Source organism: Anopheles gambiae, chromosome 3 (assembly GCF_943734735.2).
Source record: "Anopheles gambiae chromosome 3, idAnoGambNW_F1_1, whole genome shotgun sequence".
NCBI classification, from domain to species: domain Eukaryota; kingdom Metazoa; phylum Arthropoda; class Insecta; order Diptera; family Culicidae; genus Anopheles; species Anopheles gambiae.
In genome coordinates this window covers 3,935,773-3,956,716 of record NC_064602.1, presented here as the reverse complement: position 1 = coordinate 3,956,716, position 20,944 = coordinate 3,935,773, and the positions used below count along the sequence as shown (strand labels likewise).

At 48.1% G+C, this 20,944-nt stretch overlaps 3 protein-coding genes across 12 annotated transcripts in view; 1 reads left to right on the top strand and 2 right to left on the bottom strand.

Moving 5' to 3' along the window:
• The first annotated feature begins 341 nt into the window (after positions 1 to 341).
• On the top strand, positions 342 to 5,811 carry LOC1277952 (nuclear pore complex protein Nup154). The gene is made up of 6 exons (XM_061662745.1): positions 342 to 628; positions 811 to 970; positions 1,041 to 1,117; positions 1,194 to 3,480; positions 3,558 to 5,121; positions 5,199 to 5,811. The coding sequence occupies exons 1-6, from the start codon at positions 527 to 529 to the stop codon at positions 5,449 to 5,451; spliced, it is 4,443 nt and encodes a 1,480-aa protein (XP_061518729.1). The 5' UTR covers positions 342 to 526; the 3' UTR covers positions 5,452 to 5,811.
• A 47-nt stretch (positions 5,812 to 5,858) lies between these two features.
• Positions 5,859 to 10,955, bottom strand: LOC1277953 (mitochondrial Rho GTPase). Of its 2 annotated transcripts, XM_061662758.1 has the most exons (6): positions 9,529 to 10,955; positions 9,243 to 9,448; positions 8,994 to 9,146; positions 7,725 to 8,920; positions 7,227 to 7,289; positions 5,859 to 6,926 (listed from the first exon to the last, which is right to left on the bottom strand). In XM_061662758.1, exons 1-6 carry the CDS (start codon positions 9,725 to 9,727, stop codon positions 6,788 to 6,790), a joined length of 1,956 nt encoding a protein of 651 aa, XP_061518742.1. In that variant the 5' UTR covers positions 9,728 to 10,955; the 3' UTR covers positions 5,859 to 6,787. The 2 variants fall into 2 exon arrangements, with proteins under 2 accessions (XP_061518742.1, XP_317471.4); XM_317471.4 differs by lacking the exon at positions 7,227 to 7,289 and having other exon boundaries at positions 9,529 to 10,948.
• A 1,840-nt stretch (positions 10,956 to 12,795) lies between these two features.
• The window catches only part of LOC1277954 (nuclear receptor-binding protein), a 57,808-nt gene continuing 49,659 nt past the window's right edge, over positions 12,796 to 20,944 (bottom strand). For all 9 annotated transcript variants that reach the window (XM_061662749.1, XM_061662748.1, XM_061662753.1 and 6 more), the window contains 9 exons: positions 20,415 to 20,639; positions 20,199 to 20,329; positions 19,805 to 19,983; positions 19,402 to 19,692; positions 18,797 to 18,938; positions 18,490 to 18,676; positions 18,307 to 18,426; positions 17,889 to 18,141; positions 12,796 to 15,535 (listed from right to left, as the gene is read on the bottom strand). In XM_061662749.1, coding sequence (XP_061518733.1) covers positions 15,105 to 15,535; positions 17,889 to 18,141; positions 18,307 to 18,426; positions 18,490 to 18,676; positions 18,797 to 18,938; positions 19,402 to 19,692; positions 19,805 to 19,983; positions 20,199 to 20,329; positions 20,415 to 20,639 — 1,959 coding nt within the window. In that variant the 3' untranslated portion in view covers positions 12,796 to 15,104. The remainder of the gene's footprint in view (positions 15,536 to 17,888; positions 18,142 to 18,306; positions 18,427 to 18,489; positions 18,677 to 18,796; positions 18,939 to 19,401; positions 19,693 to 19,804; positions 19,984 to 20,198; positions 20,330 to 20,414; positions 20,640 to 20,944) is intronic.

The following is a 20,944-nucleotide window of genomic DNA, read 5'->3' as shown; positions in this document are numbered from 1 at the left end:
GTTCAACGCAACTGTCAACGGAATCATTTGAATTGACAACGTATTTTGACAGCAGAAAGTTAACGAAAAAGAGTAAAACAAAAGGTGGGCTATCGCTGCGCTTCAAAATGTACACAATCAATGATGGTTGTGATCAATATAAAACATCGGGAATTGCTTCTTTACATCCGTTACTAAACAAATTTCATAAATCAATAAAAATGCATGTTTTTGCTAAGCTTTAACGTTATTTTGTATGGAAAATCATCGCAAACATCATTGTTTTCCGCTGCTTCCTTTACGTGTATTGCTCACAACTGTCATAATAGCGCGTCACTTCAGTGGCAACGTTAGGTATACGAGCCAACCCTACACACCGGGGCACACCGACCGCAAGCATCAATCAATTTTAGCGCCGTTTGTTGCAAGTTGTTAGAAATCAAGAAAAAGCAATCATCAATTTCCGTCAGATAATCCCGGCTGTGTGCGTGCGTGCGTTGTGGTGAGGTGTGAAACAGGTGTCCAAGTCTATCAACAGCCACACAGAATGGGCGAACAACCGACCGTTTCCTTGGAGGCGCTTCAATCCGCCGGCAATACGCTAGAACGCCACGGTTCCATCGATGCCGATGTGCCGGGTTTACTAGAGGTAGGAAGGGAAGAGAGGGAGGTGGGAAAGAAACCGATGAACACCATGTGCCAATGCGGTCGTTGTTTACTCGCGCGCCTGTGTGCGGTCCGAAACTGGTCCGGTAATAATGCATTTGCTTTGTTTTTCACGCGACTCTGCTACGCCGACAACACCACGCGCTCGCGCTCTCGTTCCGCTAGCTGACGGGAGTAACGCAAGCCGGCACTCCGACTGCAAGCGGCTTGAGCGACTTTGACTACCAGCAGCTGGCCAACCTGTCGATGGGCTTCAAGGACCTGAATCAGCTGTGCACGGTCAACAAGGTTCCTATACCGTCGGAAATAATGGAACATTTTAACCGTGCGTTGTTTTAGCTGTAAGCCCCCCCCCCCAGAAAACAGTGTGGTAATATTGTTTTTTTCTTTTGCAGATATAAAATGTCACTGTATGATGGGACTGTTTCCCGAAATTGGACGTGCGTGGCTTACAATCGACACGGACTTATATGTGAGTGGCCTTTCTTTGTAGCCGTTTGCAGCAGGACTTCCTTGCAATATCTCACCCTCTTACCGGCTTTTTGCAGATCTGGACGTATGAAAATGCACGCGATGTGGCCTACTTCGATGGGCTGTCCCAGGTGATCATAAGCGTCGGGCTGGTGACGCCCAAGCCGGGCCTGTTCGTGGCGGACGTAAAGTATCTGCTGATTCTAACGACTCCGATCGAAATTGTCGTGCTCGGCGTGACGTTCGGTGACGCAAACAGCGGGACGCCCAATCGCAGCATGACCGCGTCCCAGGGCACTGAGGAGATGCAGCTAATGCACACGCCCATTTTCGTGCTCAACACGGACAACGTTGCCATCATGTGCGTGCAGGGTACGGAGGATGGGCGGATTTTCCTCGGCGGCCGGGACGGTTGCCTGTACGAGGTGGCGTACCAGGCGGAATCGAACTGGTTCGGCAAGCGGTGCCGCAAGATCAACCACTCGCAGGGCTTGATGTCCCATCTGGTGCCGGGCATCTTTAAAATATTTACCGAAACCGACTCGGTGGAAAAGATTGTGGTGGACAACACGCGTAACTTGCTGTACGTGCTCATGTCGAAGGGTTCGATCGAGGCGTGGGACATTGGGAAGGACGCCGGAAGTACGCGACGCATCGCCCGACTGTCGTACAAGGACATCATCGCGAGTGCGAGCGCCATTTTGCGCACGATCGATCCGTCCGTCTTTCATCCGATCACCGCCATCTGCCCACTAACGGCGGAAGACTCGTCCAGTTTGCATCTGGTGGCAATTGCGGAGAGTGGCGTCCGGTTCTACTTCTCTACGGTACCGCTACACCTGCACGGGTTCTACATCCAGCAGCAGCAAATGCTGCAACAGCAGCAGCAGCAACAGCAGCTACTGCTGCAACAGCAGCAACTTCAAATGCAGCAGCAACAAACGCCACTCTCGCTGCAGCAGCAGCAGCAGCAACAGCAGAACCTTGCCGCGAATCAGGCACTGCAGCAGCAAAACGCCAACCTGCCCGAACCGCCGCAGAGTAAGCCGCAGGGCTTGTATCTGCTGCACGTGCGCGTACCCCCGGGAACGACGGGCAATTTGCTGCTGACCAAACCGAAGCTAGTCCATTCGGCGCACTACGTGAAGGGGTCGCTGCTGCTGATATCGAGACAGCAGCAGGACCAGGATATGCTCACCTGCCTCAGCTCGGAGCAGTTCCAGTCGCAGCTGAATCTGGTCGAGTCCACCACCTACATGCCACTGGACGGGCAGGTGTGGGCCATCGCCGACGTGTTGCGCAAGGATCGCGTTTCGATTTCAACGCCGCTGCGTACGGCACAGAACCCCCGGAAGGTGGCGCTGCTAACGAACCAGGGCGTGCACATCGTGTCGATACTGCAATCGGTGGACATACTGCAGCAGCTGCTCGTTGGTTGCCACGGTCCGCACAACGATGCCGTCAAGACGTACTTCAGCAAGCAGACGGAACCGGAAGCTTGCGCCACGGCACTGCTGCTCGCCTGCCGCGAATCGTTCCGCGGTACCGAGCTGGGCGATTGGGCGGCCCAGGCGTTCGTGCTGTATGGCGGCGAGCCGTACTTCGATGCGGCCATCGTGAGCGACAATAGGCAGCTAGGCTTTAATTCTCCCATTGCCGGGGCCGGGGGTTACGGTGGTGGGGCGATGGATTCGACGGTGCCGCATAATGCCAACTTTGGACCGGGTGGACGACTGTTTGCTTCCACGCCGTACTCGACGCCCGGGCGTGGTGGTATGGTGTCGCCGGTACATCAGCAGCATCATCCTCACCAGCAACATCAGCAGCAGCAACATCCGTCGATGTACGTTGGTGGATCGCCGCAGCAGAATTTAAACAACAACAACGAAACGGCGGACGGAGCACTGTTTCACTACTCCGCCAAGCATGCCGGACTGTATCTGTACATGAGTCGTGTGCTGCGCTGCATTTGGCGCAAACCGTGCGTGGACGAGCGACTGTACTCGACCATCTCGCAGCAGGATTGTGTGGTGCTGCTGGAGGATCTGTACGCCATCCGACGGTTCCTGGAGAACGTGACGGTGAGCAACCTGCTCGGGTACACCGGTGGTCGCAGCAACGGAACGTCTGTAAGAGCAGGAAGTCTCGGTTCCTCATTCGCTCAAGGACAGTCCGGCCTGTTAGTGGGTGGCGAGAGAGGTGGATACGGTAGTTTTATGTCCTCCCAACCCGGCTACAGCATAGGAGGAGGTGCCGGTGGAGCTGCATATGCTCAGACCAATGCTGCCATATCGCAGAAAAACTGCACGGAGGAAGCGTTGCTGGAGGAACGAAAGTCGCTGGAAGCGTTAGTGCGATTAATAAGTAAGTAGCTGGCTGCTCATCGGTTGCTTCGATCGTGTTGACTAATTCGTAATTCCCCTATTCCTTTTCCCTCACAGAACAAGCGTGCGAAGTGGTCGGCCTGTGGAAGGTGATCTGCGAACACCAGTGCCATCTGTTGGTGGGTAAGCTAACGAAGGAAGAGCAGAGCATACTGCAGGCGTGCACGTTCCGCGATTTGATTCTGTCGCGCATCGACGTCTGCGGGCTGCTGATTGTGACGCTGATCAACTCCTACCTGGCGGACAATGCAAGCGTCGGCTCGATCTCTTCCAAGCTGCGCGAGGTGTGCCCCACGCTGTACCGCCACGAGGATGCTGTTTCGCACAAGGCGACCGAAATTCTGCTCCTATCGCGCGGCTGCACCGACCGCGACAAGAAGGAGGAGCGCCTGCGTACGGCGCTGCAGCTGTGCAAGAGCGCCGCACCGAATCTGCCGCTCGCCGCACTGTGCCAGCAGTTTGTGTCGGCCGGGTTTTACAGCGGCGTGATCGAGCTGTGCACCGTGTGCGCCGCCAAGAGTGACCCGAACGAGGTCGGGCTGCAGTTTTACCGCAACAACGAGGCGATGGACAATCAGGAAGGGTTCCTCGCGTTCCAGAGCAGGATGAACTGGTACAGCGAGGTGAAGGTGATGCTGGACAACGTGTACGAGGTTGCGGGAGGCAACGGCAGCGGCGCCGGTGCCGGTGGGCAGCAGCCGAAGCCCGACAGCATCTATCCGACGATGGACGACGACGAGCAGCAGGAGCGGGCGGTGGCCGGCAATCAGGAGGTGCTGACCATCATCGGACAATCGCTGCAAAGCACGGACCAGCTCCTGCACATCGCCATCTACGAGTGGCTGCTGTCGAAGAACCTGCTGGCCGAGCTGCTGGAGATCACCGAACCGTCGCTCGGCGTGTTCCTGAGCAGGGCGATGGCCCGCACGCCGGACAATCTGATCGTGGCCGATCTGCTGTGGAAGTACCACGAGCGCAATGGGCAGCACGCGGCCGCCGCCAAGATTCTGGACAAGCTTGCTAACGTGGCGAGCGATAGTATCAATCTGCAGCAGCGCATCGAGTATCTGGCCCGGGCGGTCATGTGCATGCGGTCCGAGTCGGTCGGCTTTTCCGCCCACAACGGGGTGCTGCTGAAGGACCTGGAGGACAAGCTGGAGGTGGCGCAAATTCAGCGCCAAGTGTACGATGCGCTGGCCCTGCTGACCCAGCGCAGCAACGAACAGTACGATGCGCTCAAGCTGCTCGACTCCAACCTGTACAACTTGACGCAGCTGTACTCCGACTTTGCGGAGCAGTACGAGCTGTGGGAGTGCAAGCTGACGATACTGAACTGCTCGCACCACAACGATCCGCTGCTGATCGAGTCGGTCTGGACGCACATCCTGGACCGGGAGCTGCAGGGGCGCGAAAGCTGCGCCGAGCGCTGCCGGCGGCTGCTGGCCAAGGTGAAGAGCCTGGCGCTCGAGTACGACAGCTCCGGGTGTTGCTTCCCATTGGCATTTATCGTGCGCGAGGTGGAGATTCGTTGCTTCCGGCTGGGAATGTTTAATTCGCCCGTCCCGGAAGCGCTCATCGAGATGAACCTGGATATTGAGGAGTTGCTGAACATCTACTCACGGTAAGGATGGCGGTGGCGGTCTTCCGGGGTTTCAAATCGATGTATCTGACGTTTTTATGTCTCTTTTCCCCTTTAAGCCTCGTGTCGATGAACGAACGTGTCTGGGTGACGGAGGAAGACGAGCTGTATCTGATCCGGTCCACCTCCGCGCTGCTTTCGCTGATCGTCAATCAGCCGAAGCTGGTCCCGCTGAAGGATCGCCGGAAGGTGATGGCCAAATCGCAGGACCTTATCGCGGCGGCATTGAACATTCTCTACACCAAACCGGACACGCAGCCGCTGATCGATGTGTTCCGCGACACGCAATCGAAGCTGCAGCGAATTTTGTAAGCAAAAGTGTAAAGGGTAAAGACTAGTGCAGGAACAAAAAACAAGAAGACCATGAACGGTGGTGGTGGCGGCGGCGGCGGTGAGTTAGCGCCAGGCGGTAGCATGTCGCGTAGTAAGCGTGTGACACAGATGGTGCCAGCCCGTACCGCTGCCATCGCGTTCTGTCCGTTAGTCGGGAGCAATGTTTTTTTTTTGTATGTTTTCAATGTTTATGTTCTTTTTTACGAAAAATGTTAGTAAGTTCAATCAATCACAACATATATTACGCCGTCGGATCATCGCGTTGCCGTGCGTATACGCAGCAGCAACACGAAACTTAGATAATGTTTTCAGAATAAAGTGAATATTGTATAGTGTGTACGATTCTCTGGTCTAGCCTTCTTCGGTTCTTGTTTTACGTGTTGAAATTTCGTTATGAATAATAAGTTTATTGTTGTTGTTGTATTTTTTTTTGGTTTGCTTTTGTTTCGAATCCGTTTTTTGCACTAATTAGTAGAATGATTTCAAACAATAATTCTCAATGACATTACACTACGACTACCACAACTACAGTACCACACCGGCAATTGAACCCTCTATCTTGAACCTGCTCCTATACAATGTTGCTCTTGCAAATTATCTGTTTTCTAGAAGAAAGCTTCAGCACGCGCAGCACTTTTGTAGCAATCAGTTCTATCGGTGCCACTATTAAACACAAGTAAACAGACTTTTGTATTGACTTGACGAGAACATTGTAGTGTTTTTAACCGTCCCAGACTGATAATGCCGACCGTAGTAAGAATAAGGAAACTAAACATACGAACACCCTCTTGGTGTCTAGCATAGCTAAAGCCATATTTTGTTGCTGCCCAATAAAGAAGCGACCATGGCCGTAAAATTACAAATCAAATGAAAAAACAATGTGTATACAAATGAATGGTTAAAATTTGGAAGATTTTGCTCAGTTACCAACCAGTCGGTACTGCTGTGAGCAGTTGGTGCCAACTCCTCTGCAAACCTACTTACAGCAGCTTGGCCTCTACTAGCGTTCGTACGTTCAAACTGCAAAGAGAAACTGTATAAAAAAGCCTTCAACTATACGCCAATAGTGAGTAACGGTTTCAAGGCGCTCTATTTTGGCGGAGCAACATATCGGCGGCGTTCCTCTTAATGGGGTAACACTGGGTTTTTTCCTACGTGCGTGTGTAGCTTTTGTATGAGTGTCCTCCCCCATTACGCTGTTCTTATACTGTATGGTGACGAGGGGGAGCAGGGGGTGGACAGCCACATACACTACAATTGCATTCTATGTACACAACCAGCTTTACTCAGCCATTTCTCTACTCGTCCTGGCTCCTCATCGCGTTACCGACGAACCGGGGCCGTGAAACGCTTTCACCACGAAGAAACCCACAATGGTGGCCGCCGCAATGCCCAATCCTGCCTTCCACCAGAGCAACGGATCGCTCGACATGAGGCCGAACTGCTTAAGATGGCTGAAAAGAGCGATAAAGGGAGATTGATGTCAGTGCACATGATTCCTTAAACGGCCACTATCCAACACAACACACCACATGCAGAATCAGTATGAAGTCATATTCAATGCAATTGGCTTTAAAGCTTTAAAGAAATTATACAAAGCGTTAGAGTTATGCTGTTATGGGTTAGTGGGCAGCAATCTACGGAGATAATTACATGCTACAGATTATTGATACGTGCGCTTTCTACATTGTGTGTTATACTAAAACCAAAATAAGTCAACATGAAAACATTTGTACAAAACGGCTCAAACTTACGTTGTTTCCCACAGCTGTACCAATCTATGCTTATAAAACAGAATCCACGCTGCTTGAAATCGACTGAATTACGATAAAACGTGTATAGACAAACGTTTACACCCAAACGGAGAAAAAGAATGGAAAGATAAAGGAGGAAAGTATTAAATTTTGAACCTTTTGTTTTTTTTTGGTTTGCAGCGCGATGCTGTTAAAATTTGTAAACTTTTCGATTTCGCCACCAATCATTGTACTTTTTAGTTGCTCTTTGTATGGGTGCATTAGTTTGAAGGTCGAGAAACCTGTTGCTACTATTTGTACATACAAAAGAAGGTAGTAATTGTATACTTTTGGCACTGTAATGAAGATTCACCTGTTAGTGGCTTCTACGAGACAGTTTCACTGCATTTACGATTCAAATCAAAAGATCAATGGAAAGAAGATACGGACCGCAAAACACACAACACTGTCGTGTTCTTGCTCCCCCATCGGATAGCATAGACTGCATAGATTACTCACGGAAAGGCCGCCATCGTTGCTAGCTTCGTGTAGACGTCTTTCTTATTGTGCTTCACGCTGAAGAACTGGGGCTGGAGCAGTTTGTACTTGTGGCAAAAGTCGGGCGGCTGCAGCAGATACTCCTGGCGCACCTCCTCCAGGTCCGCCTTGGTGCCCACGATCAGCACCGGGATTTTGCTCTCCGCAAAGTACTTGATGTATATTCGCGCGATGTACTCGAACGACTTCGGGTTGCCGACGTCGTACACCAGGCAGGCCACGTCGCAGTTCACCTCGCTCGGCTGCAGCGGGTCGAGCACGAGCCGCGCGTCCACGTCCCGCAGCACGAGGTACTTCTCCTGCCCGTACACCTGCACCGTGTTGATCGCGTACCGGTTGCTGTGCCGTATGTCCCGGTCCGTCAGCCGCTTCATGTCCTGCGCCAGGAACGCGCGGCAGAAGGTCGTTTTGGCGGCCTCCTTCGCACCGATCACGTGGCACATGTACACCGTGCGGCTGTTCTGCTTTTTCGCCAGATCGATGCGCCGCTCGCGCGTCACGTGTATCGCCGCCAGCTGCGACTCGTTCTCGTGCACGTTGAACCCCAAGTAGGCGAGGTACTCGAGCGTTTTGTTCACGTCCACCAGCGTCATGAGGCTCCAGCGGCACAGCCAGCCGTGCAGCGTGGGCCAACCGTTCTCGTTCGTCGGTATCGTGCGCTTAATATCGGTGGAGAACGGGGGGCTGGGGCAGGCGCTGAACAGCTTCTGGAACTCGGTCGGCGAAAGGGCCCCGTCGCCGTCGCGATCGCTCCGCTCGAACAGCGACACGAGAAACTGCTGGCCACGGTGCGACAGCTCCGTGCTGCTGCCGGGCGGAATCTTCACCGGCGGATGCAAGTATTCGTCACTCATCGCGAGACTCTCGTTGTAGCCGAAGCGGCGCAGCACGGCCCAGGTCGTTTCGTTGCGGCCGCGCTGGATGAACAGACAGTGCAGGAAGAGGAAGCCGCTCAGCGTCACCGAGTCGTCGCGGATGCCGTCGGGCGTGTTTTTCATCAGCACGGCTTTCACCTCGTCCAGCACCTGGGGCTGGAGCGGTGCGTTGAAGCAGCGGCGCTGGAAGTGATTCAGCTCGTAGTCATTCAGCAGCCCGTCGCCATCGATGTCGCACACTTTGAAGATGCGGACAAGTGCTTTCTTGCATGCTTCGGTTAGCTGGAAGCAGGAGAAACATGATTTACAATCATCCTGCTGTTGGGTGACGAAACTTATGGCTGGTGTTACTTACGTCCTGCTCCTCCATTATGTACAACGGTGCCGTTGGGTGCAACACGGCCTTCTGAGCGTAGTAAAACATCTCGGAAATGTTGTGCAGAGTTTTGGCCGAACATTCAACGCAGCTTTCCACCTCCGGGTAGTCCTCCATGATCGAAAGAACGTGCTGGAATTGGGTTGAAGAAGTGTGAAAATTACGAATGTCTGTGTCTTAAAATGTCGTTTTTCGCCTTTTCACCCCAAAAAGACAGCAAAAACTTACATCGATAGTAGAATAATCAACGAGGTCGATCTTGTTGCCCACCAGCACAACCGGCTTCCGCTCCATTTCGGAACATTTCTGCACCATCGGAAGCCATCGCTCGGTGATACCGTCGAGCGTTTCCTCGCAGTCGACCGAGTAAACGATGCAGACGACGTGTGCCTTTCTAATTTCTTCGGCAAGCGCTTCGTCCGATTGTTCGGCCGCTAAAAAAAAACGTGGAGAATGAAACGGTTTTAACACGCTCCAGGCCACTTCACACACACACAATGGGCCCAAAACTTACCGGAATAATCGACAATGTTTGTGGGAACCTGCTCCGGCGTCACATCCGCCGGTATGGTAATCTCTTCCGCCTTCAGCGGTACATCTTCCGGGAACTCTTCGCTGACGAGCGACAGGATCAGGGACGTCTTGCCGACCCCTTGGTCACCCACGAGCAGAATTCGTACGTGCCGCTTGTGCGACACCGACCAGGCAACCATCGTGTTGTGTCACTGTGTCTGTGTGTGTGAGCGAGGATGAGTTCAACCAATTGACCCGCGATTTGGCAACATTCGCCGATCCGAACCGGAAATGAAGACGGTTGCGTTTGGCTAATTTCGTCACCCAGCCCAACCCACCCCACCGATGTGTAATCGCACGCACCCGCGCTACTGCACACACAACCTATACCGCTCGCGCACACTAACACTGCACCGTCCAATCACAAACGCACAATCTTGCACAATCGATGCCGAGAGGCAGTGTGCGAATAAAATTCACAGTTTGGGGTGGTGACGGTTTTTGCAGAAAGGTTTCCGCCTGCTGCTTCTGCTGCTTACAGACTCGCGTTTACCTCTAGCAGCGCGCGACAAACAAGCATGCGTTGCTTCGCTTGCCCTTACCGCCCACCGCTCCGGTACAGTTATAAATTTCCCACAACCGACCCTAGGGGGGATGATGATGACGATGATGCTGATCTCCGAATGCAACGCTTGCTTCGGTTGGTCCCGCACGAAAGAACCGTTGTTTCAGGTCCACCGCCCTTCTTCACACGCGCTACTTTGCCACTGCACATGCACACCAACCGCCCGAATGTCGTGCAAAATTTCACTCTCTCACACGCAATAGAACACTTGCCGTGATGGTTTTCTGCACACACACACGCACACCCGTAAAAGCAGACGAAAAAAAAGTGCCCGATCAGTGCGCCGCACTACCAACTACAACACATCATCGACCCGGTGTGTAACGCTGCCGGGACGTAACCCTGGGAGAGAAAGAGTTAGCCTTGCTCTTCCTCCTGGGCGAGAGGTCGGGACGTGTGCGGGTTACCGACCGGAGCAGCTATGCTGGGAACTCCCCCGCCAAGTATTTTCCACGCTATGCTTTGGTTGTTATGTTCTTGCTTCTTGCGCTCTGCCTGTTGTTGTTGTTGTTGTTGTTGCTGATGTTGTTCTTCATTACGAAATCACTGTCCTCTGTTTTGCCCTCGTGGGCATATATTTTCACCGTGCCACCGCTTCCCGGACGCTCTTCGCTGGACGCTTTTGCGGACAGTTCGCTTCACCACTGTTTCCCGGGCCGGTTTATTGGGACCGACGGCGCGTAGGAACGTTTTTGCACCATAAATTATGCATTTAACTGATAAGTTGCACCACTGTCGTCTTATTTCTGTTTCACTTTACGGTGCACATTCTCCACACCTTTCATTGTTTATAACGTGCTGTCAAAATGGATTTTTTCGTGGTGTGCGTGTGGTTTACACTGTACGCGCGAAAAGTTGGCGGTTGTGTCGGGACGGGTTGGATTTGAGCCGGCAAAGGCGCTGTCCGTTGCAGTTTAGGGAGGTTTGCGATAGAATGTTTTGTGTTGTTTTTCTGGCAATTGTTTACTAAATTTCATCTCGTTTTAGTGAGAAGACAATGGCGAAGTTGCTGCAATCGAATGTTTACCGTCCAATCAGTCAGGGGTGTCTGGGTCCCGAGGATCCGGCCATGTTGTTCAAAAGGAGACGAGAAACCAAAGTCCTGTTGAGATCTAGCGAAATACTCTTGACCGTCTGGAAGTACATTAAGCTCAGCGGAACTGACCCAATATCAAGTTTTAATCGAAATATGCAAACATGGTGACGGAACTTGGAACAGTTGTTAGGCACGATTGGCTCTTTGGGACGGAAGATGTCCTAGAATTTAGACTGCGCTGTATCTAAGAGCAAGGTGGATCACAGTTCTTTCTCACGGCGAGGATGCTTATCTATGAACTGTTTCGGATATTGTCCTTGAAATAGTCTAAACCCTTTTAAATGGATGTAGGGTTCACATGTCCACTTGTAAATTATCATACTTACGAATTTGCACTTTCCATCATGAGGCTCTTCCTGTCCTACAAATTGCCTGCTCCTGCTCCAACCTTCTCAACATTCAGCCGACCCCCCTTCATAGCGTTATTCCCGTTCATGGGCACTTTTATTAGATTTTCCTTGGGTTTGCTCCTATATCCTCCCCGCATCTCTGCTGCAGTCGCTCTATTCTTTGTCTCTCCAGTTCACAATTTATTACCAACCTACACGTTCGTACACGTTGCGCCACCATCATCACCCATGCTTATCATCTTATACGGGTTCGATTTATCGATGTTACGACATTTCGTTCATGCTGGGAAGCGTTCGAGAGTTCGTCATGTTCAATATCCCATATTGTATTCCTACTGTATTACTTGAATCCATTCACACACTGTCCTTGTTTATTTTCCCTTTTGCTCAAAACCACGTTTTCGAGCGTTTGCCTTGCTGCACACGTGGTGACGACGGTTACGGACAACTTTACTCAACCCTTTTTTTTTTCGCTCAAAACCTGTACCAAATGCGCACCACACTCTATAGCACTTCAAAAGCAAGCTGACGTATCTGTTTTTGTTAATATAATTTAAATGACTATAGCTTTGAATAGATTTGATTTCTTATACAGTTGCGTGTATGCATGACGTTTTTTTTGTTTTCTTCCGAGAGTTTAGAGATACACAGGATGCTGCTGTTGCTACTGCTGCTGCCTCTGCCAAGTGCCGCGTGCCCTTTGGGTATGTATGTGAAAGAGAGTATGCTTCTAAATGGTAGAGCACGTGTTTTACCATCGTTTAGTCTCGTCCCTACCGTTTTGTTTATTTCGTTAAATTTATATCCTTTATATCACGCAGTGGTAGGAGTGAATGTTTGCATTTGGTTTAGTAAAATATAACTACACTGAGGTGTAGCTTCATGTGTGTTGCGTGTGTGCGCACACACATACATACACTCATACACACACACGCCGTGCAATTTAGGTCTAACTTCAGGACACAGCAGTTTCAGGCATTACATGGGGCTGGCTAACACGCGCTTAGGATGTTTGCGGGATAAAAACTACATCCTTGCTCTTTTTTTGTTACATCGAACGGCCAACGGCGCTAAGAACGTGACGTTAAGTTTATGATCCTAAAGGTACTGTTACTATCCGCGACCGCGATTGGATCACTCTCGTTCGCACCCCCCAAATCGGTGGCGCACATCTTACACTCAATTACCCACTCATCCTTTCGTTTTAATATATAATTATTTGTTTGGAGATTTTAAATCCCTCGCAACTATCGTGTAATACCTTACCAGCTAATTGTAATGTAACCACCAACCCACTTACCACCACTGTCTTTAACTCCAATGAAAGCGATACGTTTTTGCCTGTCACATATTTCTAGAAGCAGTTTTTCTTAACCCATTCGTGTTGTGTTTCTTGCCTTTTTTTGTTTGTTTAAATGATCGTTGATGTACTGCGGTACACAACAACGCAAGCATAATGATAGAAAATCACGAACAGACTCAAACAATGGAAGCATCATCAAGAGTTCCAGAGCAACATGGCTCCAGAATCATCGTGGGTGTAGTAATACAGGGTAAGTTTTTTTTTGTATTATTATTTGAAATCTCATGCACATTAAATTAAACAGCCTGTAAATTACGGTACGATTTCGGATAATGTATAGCTAGTTGAGCTGGCTCAATACTCCATCCAATGACATTGCATCCCCACCTAAAGCAAAACATACGCCACACACTGCGCGCAAAACCAAAACCACCTTTCAGAGCTGGGATGCTTCTAATCTTTCTTCACCATCTCCACTCACTCATACATCCTACTTCCCCCCCCCCCCCCCTCCCCCCTCTTTATCAACCTGCCTTTCCATACTTGCAACGTACAAAGTCTTAGCTTTGCTGGTGTTTCACAAATATCATATCCCGCGTTGTTTTAGTATCGAAAAAGTACAAAAACGCATACACCTCACCTCTCATAATGCTATTTTAAGTTCCGGTTTGCGGTGTGTGCACGCACCGTCTCTTCCATTTTCTTTCCATTCGCTTACACACTCGGGTTTAAGGGGTGCCCCATCTTTTCTTTTACGCGTTTACATGAAGTTAGCACACTGTTTGTTTGGTACAAATAGATTTATCACATCGTCCAGCGTTTCCAGTTCAGTCCGTTTTGGAGAAGAGAAGTGTTCGATCATCGGTCCGTTCTCTCATCACTAAGCATGGAACCGTTTCTTACTTTACTAACTCATTCTCGGTACACATTAACACTACCTTAGCACACGATGTAAACCCATTACTTTTTGCTTTTTTTATGCTGTCTGTACAATAACTACACTACAGCCCCGCCCCACCCATGCCTCCTCCCCCCCTGGGACGGTGAATGGATGTTGGCTGGATGGCTGGCTGACTGGCTGAATGCAAAGTATGCACCCGTTGCAATAGCAAGAAGGTATCGCTTACATGGATAATCTAGAATTCTAAATTAACAGCTGCTTACTGGCGGTAGGGTTATACTATTTTTACTCGTGGTCGGGTGGGGAATTTGGTATGAATCGTTGATGGGAGATATGGAAACATTCCAAACGATTACATTTCTTTCCGGCTATTGTGCACTCCCAACCCTCGGTATGTTTACCGGTACTGAAGCTTCTGGTCAATGGAATTTTTAGTTTGAGAGGATCATACATGCGGAGGTTTATGGTACTTTCCATCCAGTTTTACTGTCTTTTCTTCATCAAGTGGTTCCCTTTTTTGGTAGTGAAATAAAGCAACGGAACTTCTCAGGACAATGTACGATTGAGATCATTCAAGCTCGCTGGGGTAGTTCTGTGCTGCATTACCAACACTTCCCTCTTGATACACAGATGATGCGAGTTAGACAGTGTATGTTTCCTCTACATTACATGATTCGCTTCTGGATGGATGCCAGTGCCGGGTACCTGGTTAAATTTATTATCGTGATCTCGTGTACTCAAACAGCATCGCATTCCAGATTCGTACCCATCCAGGTAACACACAATAGCATCTTTTTGGGTCGTTATTGTAACTGTGGTGACAACTTTTGCTCGGTACATATTATTCACTTAGTATTACATTTTCATGACGTATGGTTTTCTTGCTTAGAGTAGACTTTTAGTTTTTTTTGTGTGTGTTTTTAAACCCTTTCCCGTACGGGGTGTTTAGGTTGTCTCACTTTAAATTTGGAGTTCCTAACATGCAGTTGTAAAAAATGAAATAAAAAAAGGGATAGAACTTCTCTACACTTCATATCTGTCTGTATCCGATAACGGTCGATGGTATTCTCGGAAGGGTTCATGGAAAGTAGCAAAATTCATTTGTATTTTACCCGCAAGGTATTCTGTTTTAGCCCCCTCTCTTACCCTCTAATCTATTCAATAGTGAAAAGCAAGCTCCGAAGTTCAGATATTGTTTTACAGAAAGTTCTGACGCATACAATTTCTATCGCACAGGGCACTACCGTGTAGGAGCATCCTTTTCCTAGATAAGATTTCTTAACAATTATTCATCCGTAGCCTCTATGGTTTGATCGGTTTACTACTCGCTACTGGTTCGACATTATTCACGGCACCGGCACCGGTGGATGACGTTCGATTGGTGTTATTTCGATCCGTTGTTTCAGCCGCACCGAGCCGCGCATGATGAAGTACGTTCGATGGTGTGCAGGTTTTCGGTGGAACGATGTTTACCATCTTATCATGCTGCTGAAAGTCGTTCGATACAAGAGTTGCTTGAGCTTCTTCTCTGCTAAACCGACGAAGCTCCACCATCCGTTCGAGGGCTTCCAGCTCTTCGTCGTTTTCACGCGCCTCCTCCGCGTCGTCGAGATGGCCCGCGAAGTTACCACCGTCTATCATGCTGTTCACGCTGACTCCGGATGTTTCCACTATGGCAGGCATCGTTGATGGCATGGATTCAGTGTCCGCTACCTTCCAACCACGCTCCAAACCTATCCAGAAGTGGCACCGAATGGCCCGGATGGGTAAGAGAAAACATAGAGAATGTAAAAAGAAAGAAATGTATTAGTGTTTGTAGTACTACAATTTGATAACGAATCATGGAGGATTAAACACAATAGACGCAATGCAAAAAATGCAAATTGTCTTTATCACTGAAATAAAAACTATAAAACCCCGAAATAAGAAAACAGAAGATCAACAACACAAAGAGGGACGGCAAATATAAACGAATAAAATAAAGCTACAGACAACACAAAGTAAAACAAAACAAAAAAAAAAAACGGGAAAAGGTAGAACAAAACAGGAAGAAACACACATTTAACAGGATTCGAAACAAAAGGAAATGGGTAACTGTACTAAGTAATGAAAACACGAGCGAACAAAACAAAAAAAAAAATCCACCAATCAACAAAAACACAAACAAAACGAAGACGAAGGAAAACAGTACTGTCTACACGAAACGGGGAACAACAACGGCGGACAAGAACGGGATAATAAAATGATTGCAAAAGAATACATATAAATATATTCATATTCTTGTATTTCCATAATATCGTTCCGGATTATTGGTTTTCACGTTTAGTTGGCAAAGTGTTTATTTTTTTTTTGCCTGTGTTTGGGCCTTCCTGCGAACAGCTAAATAGATGTGGTTTATCTTAATTATGCCTTGCTTTGTCATGGACCTGCTTCGACAACTTCTACAAACAACTCTCGCTTGCGCGTAAACATTAGCACACGTATGCGTTTCCGCTTTTGTTCATCGATAAATTGTGTATTTAGTTTTATTTTCGAATTATAATGTTTAACACACTTATTTACGGATTTGATTTATGCTTGCATATTTGCTCCCTCTTTACTCTACTTTAGTAATAAGTCTGCGCGTTACATCGAGAATCGATTCGCTTACATTTAAACTCATTTCGCCACCGCCGCCCTCCTCCTCTCACTTCGCACACAATCGATCAAAACTGCTGTTTACAGATATTGCCGCCCTCTGCCTGCCTTTTGCCTGGGCGGACACGCGGGGTGATGCTCTGTGCATACATTATTAGCTATTGTTTCGAATGTTTGCGTTCGCACTGTGCGCATTTCCAATGTGTATGTGTGGTTTGCGCAACCGGTTCGCAATCGTCAGCAGCGCGCGTTAGCTTACATATGCCCTTATGCTTTATGATTTTGTTTTGTTTAGTTAATACATTAGGCGTAACACAGAGTAACGAGATATGAGTGCCACACAGGGAGGGGCGGGCCTATATGTCAGTCATACTTTTGATTAACTTTACCATATAGCTGTTTATTTGTTTCAAAATCTCTTGCTACGTACTCTCTTTGCTATGCCATCGATTATCTGCTTTTATGAGGCATACTTAGCGCGGCTAAAGGGGAGTGTGATAGAAACGAATGCCCGTGAACCTTTGCGATGCTGTGGCGGAAAACGGACACAACACACAAAGAGACAATCGAGTGTTCTTTCGGCGTGTCCAAGACGTAAACGTTGGTTCGGTCGATCGTATTTCGGGTCAAGTGTTTGCTGTCTACGTGTGTGTTTGTGTGTGTGTGTGTCTGGGGGAGAACGTTTACTGTTTTCTTTCATCAGTGAAAGTGAACTAAAACGACAATCGACGGTACGGCGACCCACTGGCCGTACCCACCCATCAGCTGTGTGGGTGAAGCCTCAGTTCACTAGTAATAACACATAAAATCGACAACATATTAGCTTTGTAATATGTTATTTACCTACTATTAACGCAATCGTTCGTGTGTTCGTGTGTATGCATGTGTGTGTATATATATGTAATTGTATGCGTATACGTATATGTACGTGTGAAGGAGTGTACTTGTTGCAGAGGTTGGGTTGGGTGCATGTAATTGTGAGTAGATAGGGCGTGTAAGTGTAAGATAGTAGTGTTGTGTTTTCGTTTATTTTTTAAATATATATGCTTTGCTTCATGCGTAAATGAAAACGTGGAAAATTCTATCATGAAACAAAACCATGATAAAAAGATGGAAATATGCCACACTTTATGATTAAATATGATATATATCTTTAAAAAAAAACATAAAAATGTGTTTGCATTTCCTTTTATCTTTGCTGTGGATAGAAATGTAGTTTTCATCCTGGTAAGGAATGAGAGCATATGGACATTAGCATAGAGAAGACCCGAGACAGTGAGAGAGAAAAAAAAAACATACAAACAATTCAGAACACTAGGGATGGTGTGTATGTGTGTGCGGGATGGGTTTGAGAGAGAGAGAGAGAAAGACAACAGTTAGAAAAAAAGTACACAAAAAGTATTGAAACAATGAGGCATTAAAATTGACAAAGAAGGAAAGTCTACTAACTGGCCGAGTGTACAGGAACATGATGATGCAGGTGATTCGATTTGCCCGCGATGGATGACGACGCCCCTCCTCCTCCTACAGGCGATGCACCGGCAGGTAGCGGAGGTTTCGGCATAGAACCGATGGCGGCTACCGAACCGGACGTTGGATTCAGCGCGCCGGTGGATTCCGCCGTCTCAGTTACGTCATTCAGCTTCAGCTGATGATTTCGTAACGTTTCATCTATCATTGTAGCAATTTTTTCGCGATCCATCTATTTGGTGAAAGGGGGAGAAGAAAACAAACAAATGGAGCAGAAAAGAAAAAGAGAAACAGAAATGGAAAGAGAGAAAGAAATTAAAAGAACGTTAGTTTAGTGCCCTTGCGGTATGATGACGGCAACACGTCGTCGTGGATAGCAGTAGTTCCGTATAGTTACTTCGTGAATAAATCCTAAATGTACTAGCTCATGCGAAAGCATTACGGCTGAATCGTCCTGCGAGATGGGACATGTTAACTGTCGGTTCATCTTATCATCCATCCTTAGTAATATTGTCATCTGAAAAGAGGCAGCAGTTATTAGAGCTTCTAATGCCTTAACTATTCCACTTTGTACACTTACAAATAATTCACAATTTACATCGCGCGGCTTAACACTACATATCATATTCACAACTCTCCTAGTTTCAATATCGAGCGGTTCCGGGGTGGCCGATTTTACCGATTCTGCTGTTTCGGGCGATAATGCTCGGGGTCGGGTAGGGGGTGGTTTTTGTGCCGAAAAGGCAGTCAGTGGATAAATGCCGTACCTGTCGGAAGAGGAGAGAGGACGAGAGAGGAAGATTGGTTGGTAAGAAACGAAGCATTGTCATTTGTCGACGAGACGTAGTGAAAGAAGGAATCATAGAAAAACAAAGAATACTACTCACTTTACGTCCTCTATAAATTTATCCAGCTTTTCCGTGGCAACGATATCGCCAAGATGATACTTGTAGACATTATTAGGGCGACAAATCTCCGCATACAGGATATCCGGTTTGTAGATCCTTTGCAGAACGTCGTCATAGCTTGCTGCAGTTTTCGAGAAACGGAAAAAAAAACAGCGTAAGTACGCGTGGACAATACACGACAAACGGAACGGAATGGGGGAATGCATAGAAAATGTATTGCGATTTCAAAAACAGCACCGATGCCAGTAATGAAACATAACGGGAGCTATTCAATCGATTTGCTTGGCCAGCGTCGCCGCGGGTCAGTAGCAAATGGGAGCAAAGCGACCAACCTCTTCGCAATCGCACGTTCCGCTTCTCTGGTTGGTGACGGGGCATAAACGGGTCATGGGGATGGGGAGAGATGACTCAAGTTTGACTATAGATTGCACCCCTACTGCTAATGAAATATTAATTTTCAACCAAGTACGACACTAGTGCCATACTATCCTGTGCTCCAGGGGATGCAATCGAGCTAGGGGGAGTGGGAATCGGGCAGTGCCGCATAACAGTGTACGGCTGGGTGTGTGCTGTGCCAAACTTACATGAGGTATTCACTAGACAGTGGGCGGCGAGTAGCTTCAGTGTGTGCACTTCAAACAGCAGCGAATGAAATAGTAATTCTCTAGCGCTAGGCCTTTTGGCAGGGTCATGACTGAGGCACTTAATGATGAAGTCTTTCTGCTGCGTATCCTCAAGACTCTCGACAGTGCGCCTTATATGCTCATCTGTGACTAGCGTACCCGAGTCACCGTTCCCTTGGATTTCCAGTGCTGCCATCTCCAGTGCACACATGCCGAACGAGTAAACATCAATGGCTGTCGTCGTTGGGGATACTGGATGACGGTTCGCAGGAGAGAAAATGAGAAGAATTTAATTTAATATTGTACCGGTCACATGTCGCGCGCGGTGCACTGATTGTTTATTCAACACTCGTCTACTACTTACATCCATATTCCGGTGCTATAAAATGCATGTTTTTTATATTATCTCTACACGTTTTTACATGATGATGAATGGCATCTGGAGCTACACTACCAATTTTAACTAGACCATTATGCTGAATAAATATTGTATCACAGGTTAAGTTGCCGTGAATTACAGCCGGCGAACAGGAATGCAAATAACTGCGCATGAAAAAGAGAAAGAGACAGAGAGCAAAGGGAAGAGAAGAGAGTGCACAAAACACATCCAAGGTTAGTGTGGCTCGGTTGGTGCTGACTGACATCCCCCCTCCTTGTGCCAACCGAAGCGGCCAGCGCAAAAGGATGATGCATGTTAATTCGCGAAACGCGGTATTTCCTCCGGGGCAATTGTGTGCGGCAACACTGCGCGAACTCACCTAAGTGCAGATAAAATTTGAGTACACCACCTCTTCCATGCTTGCAGTGGTAGCTTTTTGACGTTCTTCTTGGTACGCTTCAGAAACTGCTTCAGGGAACCAGAGGACATGTATTCGGTGATAAATATTACCTGCAAAAAAAGGAAAATGTTAGCTATAACCGAGTAAAAGACGCAGAATGATCGTGGATGATCCTCGGCTTAGGTTACCACTTACCCTAGGCTTATCGTTATGCGTATCCGTCCAGTAACGGTGAAATTTGACTATGTTTGGATGCTCTAACTGTGTTAGGTTTTCGAATACTAGTTGTATTTTCTCTTCTTGTAATTTGAAGTTTTTCCGCTCGGAAAACTGCACCTCGTTCCACACGACTTCGACACCTTCCTCGGTATCCATCGCCAAATGGGCACAGTCGATACCGGGAACATCGCGCTGTTCGACCTGCGGAGAAAAGAAAAGCGAAAAAGAATATTTTTGTTAACAACTTCTGTACAATGATGGCACACAGGTATGCCCCCCGAGAGAGGATGGAGAACATAATTGAGCTGCTTATTATTATTGGACTGATCTTTTGAGGGCTACAGACATATAATGAAGTTTGGGGTCGCCGCATGTGTTTTTCCGTCCGACTGACCAAATGCCGAAATGGAATAAATTCAATTTGGATGCTGGAACGTGACTGAAACGAGCCAGCCGACACTGTTGGGATTGCGGAAAACCTCCCATCCTCCCCTTCAGCAATGTGC

Coding starts and splice junctions, on each gene's coding strand:
- LOC1277952 (XM_061662745.1), top strand. CDS start 527: ATGGGCGAACAACCGACCGTTTCCTTGGAGGCGCTTCAATCCGCCGGC. Junction 629..810: donor ATGTGCCGGGTTTACTAGAG/GTAGGAAGGGAA, acceptor TCGTTCCGCTAG/CTGACGGGAGTAACGCAAGC. Junction 971..1,040: donor AATAATGGAACATTTTAACC/GTGCGTTGTTTT, acceptor TTTCTTTTGCAG/ATATAAAATGTCACTGTATG.
- LOC1277953 (XM_061662758.1), bottom strand. CDS start 9,727: ATGGTTGCCTGGTCGGTGTCGCACAAGCGGCACGTACGAATTCTGCTC. Junction 8,921..8,993: donor ACATAATGGAGGAGCAGGAC/GTAAGTAACACC, acceptor TCCTGCTTCCAG/CTAACCGAAGCATGCAAGAA. Junction 7,290..7,724: donor GCAACGATGGCGGCCTTTCC/GTGAGTAATCTA, acceptor ATCGTAATTCAG/TCGATTTCAAGCAGCGTGGA.